Below are 8,132 nucleotides of genomic sequence, written 5' to 3'. Positions count from 1 at the left end.
TTAAGGTGGTTGAAAGATACAAGTTTTTGGATGATAAGAATAGTAAAATAATCACCACTCATCGAACGTGGCCACGTGGAAAATTTATGCCACGTGTCTTGCCACGGCCAATTACAAAGGTAAAGTGAAGTATCACGTAGCATGTGGGTGAACATTCTCTTAATTCTGATTTTAACCAAATAAATCATTTTTTTCTCATTAATTTTTTTTCCTATTACATCATGTTCGAATAGGATTGATGGGCACAAAAAATTAAAACTCCGCTAGCCAACTGAATTTTCTTTTGGACCAGGGGAAGGGGAAAAAAAAGGCGTATACGGACCGTAAATTTGGTATTTTTAATCAATTGTATTCTGAACAGTAACCGTAATGATCTAATAAGTTGCCCTAGACAAGAAGTGTTCCATTTCTCAAAAGGTGTCGGAAAAACTTCGGAAATTAACAATATTAATGCCAATACATTTTAAAGACTGAAATCTTAGAGTGCGTTTATTTCACAAAAAAAATTAAAGATTTGAAAAACGCTTTTCAAAGGGTTATTATAATAAAAAACCTCAAATTGGTACACAAATGATAAGTTTACTCCTAAATTATTTTTTTATCATAAAAAATTACAAACCGGTACATATGTGATAAATTTACTCCAAACTATTTTTTTGACAACAAAAACCCCAAACTGATACAAATGTGATAATTTTACCACAAACTAATATGCTTATGGACAATTTACCCTATTTTAGTTTTCCGTTAAATTTTACCATGAAATTGGTGAGGTGGATGACACGTGACAGTTAACGGTAACCCCCATGCCTCATTAGTCCATAATGCTTAGGAAAGAATACCAAGTTTGAGGTTTTTTACCCTGCTACTTGTCACAGAAGCATCGGTTTTGGATTTTTCATGGTATTAGCTCTATTTAACGAAAACTAACGAAGGGTAAGTTTGTTGTATGTGTACCGATTTGAGGATTTTTGGTGGTTAAAGAAATTAGTTTGGGATAAATTTATCACATGTGTACCATTTTGAAATTTTTGGTAAAAAAAAGAGTTTGTGGTACATTTGTCATATGTATATCAATTTGGCTTTTTTGGTGGTCAAAAAATAGTTTGGGATATATTTGTCACATGTGTATGGATTTTTTGTGATAAAAAAATTTTTGAGAATAAATTTATCATAAGTATATTGATTTGAAATTTTTCGTGGTATTATCCTTTTTTGAAGAGTGGAAGGGTCTTGGGATATTATGGTTGATGTTTAAATTGTCAAATAGCACAAAGAAGAGAGGCTGGGAGGGATTGAGCCCAATGCCTAAATAGGTGCTATTGTTGGGCCGAAAAGGCTTGGACTCGTTTCCGCCGATGGTTGGATCAGGGACTAGCTCAGGAAACTGCAGATGTTCTGCTAATTTCTCGTGTCATTCCTCTGTTCACGGGACTGCGTGGACCAACGAAGGTCATTGTCGAATCGAACTCTCAGACTCTAGCCCAAACCTTCGAATTCTCCAAACTAAGCAGGTTTACCGAGACGGAAAAATGTCATCCGCGGACAGTTTAGCCGACTGTGCTTTTGACATCGAGCCTTTTAGACTTTTCAGGCCGCGACCCCAATCCCTTGTCGGGTTGAAAGCCTATGCTTGCTTAATGTAATTTGCGCTTTCACCCCAATCGGCGTCCCCAAAAATCGATCAAGGTAAAAAATTCATATCTCACTTACCTATCTCGTTCACGACGCGGCTCAAATTTATGATCTCCTGAAAGATGGGGAGCCACTTTACCACCTTTGCTGAGTCCCCTGCCACTCAGGAAATGGAAATCGATAAGTGCCAGAGAAAATGACAATCAAGAAAACCAGCCTGGCGATCGATTGCGCAGCGACACCAAATGACGTTAGAACCAAATTAAGTGGAGACATAAAGCATGCAGAGAATCGGTCTAAGGAACGCGATAAGACAACTAGGGAAGAGAGAGAGGAACAAAAGAAACCAAGTTACTCTACAACTTCATGGACAGAGATCTTACGTTTCGAAAAATGATAAACATATGAGAGCATAGAATTTGATCTTTGAGCCATTTTATTGGAGCACAACTGCTCGTTAAGGTTGCTAAATTCACATACCATGAAACAACAGAAGGTATCATCGGAAATTCCAATTGAACTGACGGAAAATGATCTACAGAAAGAAACTAGTAATCTTCTCCACCTGTGGTTGCATCAAGTGACCTGAGGAAAAACTTTTCGCAACAGATGAGAAATACCCTACTGTTGGAAGGCAGCTGTTACTTCACAAGATAACTCATCTAACAAAACTGGATTGTCATTAGAAGTTTCTCGCTCGAATTCTACATGCATGCTACCTAATAGCTTTGACCGGCGAATGACTCCAGTATGTCGTAGTGACCATACCCATGAAACAGGACGTTAATAGGACTCTCTTCATCCTTCCTATACTCTTCACCGTACTTTGCAACGTTGACCAGACTGCCAGAGCTTCTATCCACCATGAAGACCGAGATTGGGGTCCTGAGCCAATGATGTGAAGGTGTAAATCCAAACACAAACATGAGTACACATAATTCCAGACAAAAAAAATTAACATATACACAACAATACATACAAAAATTTAAGAATGAAGCTTAAGCATAATATCCAACCTCAATATGAGAGATTTAAGGCATCACTATATTAAAGGAATGCAAGAGTAATGACTAGTCTCACATCATCCGGAACAGAGACGATCCTTCAGTTTCTCAGAGTTACTATTACAGCAATCCTCTAATAATTGTACCATGACAGTCTTTAAGTATGCTAGGCAGTTAAAGTGAAACAAGATAAAAAATGGCTTCCCACACGAAAAATCAAAATCAGTAAGCAAAATGGCCAAAGAACTCACTTCAGGACATGAGAAGCCATTAGCAACTCTGGTTCTCCACCCCATACATATGGTTGTTGAATTCTCTCAATATATGCATCAAAATCTCCTTCAATGGCCCTGAACATATAAAATGAAAACCATATCATGGCTTAATGTGTCAGCTACCCATTGCTTATGCCCCATCTAATGAAAACTTACCACTCTGTTTCTTCCCGCCTCTTTAAGAGCTCGTCTACAACCTGCATGGCAGATGGATCATACTATCATGAGACGGCCCTGATTTTCGAACATGGTAAGATAAATCTGGTAGAAAATTTATATTCAGCAAGAAACTATGATTTTACTTGAGCTCTCAATTCATCAGCAAGTTCTCTCTGATGATTGTCATCTGGAGCTGCTTCTCCCTTTCTCAAGCAAGCGCAATGAGCTATTGCTCTGAATAGGCATCGACCATCCGCCAGCACCCCTGTTCCATTCTTTTGCAATCAGATACAGATTGAACTTAACTTACAAGTCGCTATAGTCTGGCAATTTGGAATGACAAGATAAAGGTGGACAGTAAGAGTTGCTGCTAGAGAACTGGAATGAACAATCTATCTGTTCATCTATTAACAACCAAGGATACAATGCCACACGTATACATATGCAAACATGTATCAGGAGAAAAGAAAATTTCCATTTTCCTAGTACGGTCTACTTGTCATCAAGCTCAGCATCCAAAAATGATTTTAGGAGAGCAATCCCAGGACAACAACAGAATTGGTCACAATAATCTATTTTGAGGGTGGCAAAACCTACATGAAGGTTTAATCAAGTGAAACGCATGAAAAGTTAACTCTCGCTTTGATTAGCCAACCAAGAAATTGTTATATCACTTAGCAAACAACTTATCATGTCAGTTCCAACTTAAAATACCAAAATCAAAGTTCAGTCAGCCACAAAAACAACGACTCAATGCATAGTCGTCGAACACTTGAATAAAAAATACAATCGTAAACATCAGCCACCAACCCACATGATCAACCGTCATCAATTACAGAAAATTCGATTTCAGCAAAAGCACAAAATGAAAACTCCAAATCCCAAAAAATTACATTGACACTTCGATGAGATAACGTATCAATTTAGTCCAACGACAAAATCAGCGAGTTACTGTTCCATTGCAGAGGTATCATAAGACACACGTCTCACTAGTAGCCTACGGATGCACCAGTATGAAGCGAAGGCATATACGCAAACAGAGGACACGCATCGCGCAAGTGCAATCAATCACACACACACACACACACACACACACACACGATTTATCCACAACAACCTGTCACTCTGTAATCGGGAGAGTTCCGCTTGGGCTCGTCCAAGGAATCGCAATCCTCGACCCTCTCCTCCGGAACGATCTCCTCGCGATTCAACTCGGCCGTGTCAACCGGCGCGAGGCAAGCGCAGACGCCGAAGAGGAGCCAAGCGGAGTCCGGCCTGTGCAGCCACCGCGCCGGCCTCGCGTCCCAGGCCACGTTCCACGACCCCTCCCCACGGAACACCGGCCGCCGGGGATCCATCCTCCTCATGGAGTCGCCGTCTCCGGACGGAAGGATCGCGTGCCATATCGAGGCGACCCCGCCGGGGTGGGCGCAGGAGGAGGAGGAGGAGGAGGAGCCGGCGCCGCCGCTACCGAGGCGGCAGGAGCTGGAGTGGTGGCGCCGCCGGTCGGGGGAGTCGGCGGCGAGCTGCAACCGGACGGCGGAGCCCCAGGCCAGCCGCCTGCAGTGGTGGGCCGCGGAGGCGTGGAAGAAGCAGGAGGCGACGATCCAAGGCTTGGGGCGCGCGCACAGTACCCCGAGCATCAGAGTGTGCGGAAAGCGTATCGACAAGAGCAGCAGCAGCAGCAGCAGCGGCAGCGGCAAAAACAACAACGACAACAGCAGCAGCGATGGAGCTCAATCCTGAGCTTCCATGGCGGACGTATGAGATTTAATCAAGCATCGAATGGCGGAGGAAGAGAGAGAAGAAGACGAATATCGATGAATGAACGTGCAAATGGCGAATCCATTTATACATTTCAATTTTTTTCTGGTTTTTTTTTTTTTCTCATGAGTAATTAAAATTATATTTTTGATTTTTTGTTTTTTTTTTTTTTGGGTGGGGGGTTTGGTGACGGCGTAGCAATTTAGGGAAGAGGGAGTTGGTGCGAGCGAGCGAGCCCACCAGCTGTTGCGTATGCGTACGCGTGGGCCCCACGCCGTACGAAAGTCGAGAATGGCATCTGCTGCAAAAAAAAGATTCCTCCATTCGTTCTCCCCTTTTCCTCCCCTCCCCTCCTTTTTCTTTTTTTCGCTTAATTTTAATTTCCAAAAGAAAAAAAAAATGTTTCTTCCAAATTTAAAAACTCGAATGGAAGAAAGGGTAGTTTGGGTCGATATTTTCGAGTCCATTTTCTGTCTTGAACGGAATTTCCACGTGGTAAATTCTATTATCCGACCCAACGACGTAATTCAAACCGCAGGACAAGATGGACATGAACGTCGGTAGGCCGTCGGTGACTTACGGACATCTAAGAGAAATTACCAACCATGACATTGTCGAAGTTACTATTGATTGAGGAAGATTGTGATGTACAAGGATAATTATTCGTTGATTTTGGGGGGAAGGGGAGCGCTTTTAAGTTTACGAGCCGAGGCGGTATGTTTCAATAATAAAACAGGAGAGCTGACAATGGATCCAAGTTGATTACCGATCTTTATAAGAAAGTTAGGATTGTCATGATATATATGCCATACGAGACTATAAGATAAATTACCGTATGCGAAAGATATTTACGGACTTGTCATTTACAAAGATTTTTAAGGAAACCATAGTTAGCTACCTAAACTAGGATTACAAATTACCATGCCACGAAAAATAATTCTTTCGCTTTGGACAACCTTCCTTTTTTTTGCAATAATTTAAATCCATTTCCTCAAAATAACTCGAGTAATTTTGGCCCTTTAATTTATTTTCGTCTTTTTCCACACAAATTGGGGGTTGTGCTTTTGCGCACTATTGTCCTATCAAGGCCAAGGCAACTACAATTGGGCAAGATATTTTCCTTTTTGGACAAAACTTTTTCTAGTAATTTATTGATAACGGCATCTTTTAATGCACATTACCTACTATTTTCGATATTTCCCTTTCTAAGTCTCCATCCGTTTAATAATTATGTTGATCCTTAACGATTGAGGGGAGGACCTTTTGTTGTTACTTCATATGAATAATTTCTCTGTAAAGATCGGATAAGGGGCTTTATGCGAAACCGATCTGACTCAACAATCCAAGTTATTCAGATTCTGCAAAAAAAAAAAAAATAAAATAAAAAAAGATGTCACTTGAATTAGTATAATTGTACAGTTCGTTTTTTCGCCTAATGATTCAGACACGACGTAAATATCTCGAAATAGTAAGGAATAAAGGCGACTACGAGGGAGATGGCTATTGAGGGTTGGCATTGGGATATAACTTTTGAAAATTTGGGCATGCACAGTCATTGTCATTGCTAACAAAATGGATGGCATGGGTCGCGTCATGGCTCACGTGTTTACTTGGAAAGTTGAAAGCGTATTTGATGCTTCCTTTTTGCCAATGAAAAAGTAATTCATCTTTTAATTAGTTTATCTTGTTCTTTTTACTTGTCTTGGGGGAAAGCATTTCTCATGCTGATGAATTAAGAGCCTTTTTTTTTTTTTTGAAAAATACGTAGACTCTTAAAAATTCATATTTGAATGGGTTAATACCTTCTGCCATAAATTAATCTTCAACTCAGCAAAGGAAAAAAAAAAAAAACCGCAAAACGACACTTCATGACATGTGTAGCTCAAACTAATTTTCGCCTCACAAGAAATCCCAAATCAGTACTTCTGACCAAGATCTAACCCCCTCCATGTTAGATCTCAAAGTGCCAACGCAAGGTAGAGCTCGGATTTTTCATGAGACGAAATTTAGTTTAGGCCGAATGCGTTGAGTAACGGTCTGGTGCTTTTTGAATAATGAAAATTAATTGTGGGTGGGTACCAAGTTATTTTGGGGTTTATATTATAAAAAATTCTAACCTAATACATTTGTATCACATTTACCCCAAACTAGTTTTTATATAACAAAAAAATCTCAAATAGAGACAACCATGCCACATTTACTCCAAATTATCTTTTGTGTCGTAAAAAGTTTTAAATCGGTACATTTGTGCCACATTTATCCCAATATGATACACCCATGCCCCATTTACGTCAAACCGGTACACTTTTGTCTCATCTGCACATTTAGTTTTGGGTAAATGTGAAATGAGCGTATCAATTTTTGGACTTTTTTTATGGTATTAACCCATATTATGTTATAAAGGGTATTACAACAAACTCAAAGTAACTCTAAAGAAATATTAAAATTTGTATGTTTTTATGTTGAAAATTGATGTTTCTAAAGATTTTCTGTATTTTACATAAAAAAAAAATTGGCAAGATTAATGTTAAGAGAAACTGAAAACCAACATTTTTTAACAACAAAAAAAAAAAGAGGCAAATAAACCAAATAAAGAACTGCATACCAAAAAATGGTTGCTCTGTCGTCTATTGGGTCATTGCCACGTGCGCGCACCAAAATGGTGGGACCCGTTGTGATCTGGTTGGCCAATTGTTTAATATTCTTATCTCTGGTTAATTAGTTTGAAAATGCAATATTTTCTAGGTCATTTCATTTTTATTTTTTTTGTATTTTTCATTTTTTTTTCATTATTTTTTCTCGCTGGCCTTCCCCTTATTTTACTTGAATTCTTTTTCATTTTTTTCTTCTTTTTTCCCTCTTCTAATTTTGATGAAGAAACCATATGGACCAACCAATTCGGTTGACAGACGTAAATGTAACCTCCGGTGTCTTTTTTTGTTTTTTTTGAGAGATTCGATGAACTACGGATTTTTCTTCTTCTTCTTTTGCAAGCCAATATGACCAAAAATACCTTACTTACGTATCATTAAAAAATACATTAACATAAACATTGCAAGAAGAAGAGGTAATACAAAATTGTTTGAATTATAAAAACGAGTCAAAAGTGGATTGTCCCACACTAGCACTTCCGCATAATAACTCTGCTAATGGGGATCCTATTACAAGAATAGCTTCCGGTACACCCGTTACAATTTTGATTGCCTAATAACCAATTTGGTTCCAAGGAAACGTTACACCAAAGAATGTGGTCAATACATATCGAACCTCAAATTCAGACCCTTTCAAATAATTA

At 39.2% G+C, this 8,132-nt stretch overlaps 1 protein-coding gene across 1 annotated transcript; it reads right to left on the bottom strand.

Moving 5' to 3' along the window:
* Window positions 1-2,053: 2,053 nt before the first annotated feature.
* Window positions 2,054-4,901, bottom strand: LOC115738293. The gene is made up of 5 exons (XM_030670886.2): window positions 4,191-4,901; window positions 3,217-3,338; window positions 3,071-3,111; window positions 2,891-2,989; window positions 2,054-2,520 (listed from the first exon to the last, which is right to left on the bottom strand). Exons 1-5 carry the CDS (start codon window positions 4,714-4,716, stop codon window positions 2,355-2,357), a joined length of 954 nt encoding a protein of 317 aa, XP_030526746.2. The 5' UTR covers window positions 4,717-4,901; the 3' UTR covers window positions 2,054-2,354.
* Between the last annotated feature and the right edge of the window lie 3,231 nt (window positions 4,902-8,132).

This window comes from Rhodamnia argentea, chromosome 8 (genome assembly GCF_020921035.1).
Source record: "Rhodamnia argentea isolate NSW1041297 chromosome 8, ASM2092103v1, whole genome shotgun sequence".
NCBI lineage: Eukaryota > Viridiplantae > Streptophyta > Magnoliopsida > Myrtales > Myrtaceae > Rhodamnia > Rhodamnia argentea.
Note: the sequence above shows the minus strand (reverse complement) of the source record. Positions and strands in the feature narration are given on the sequence as shown.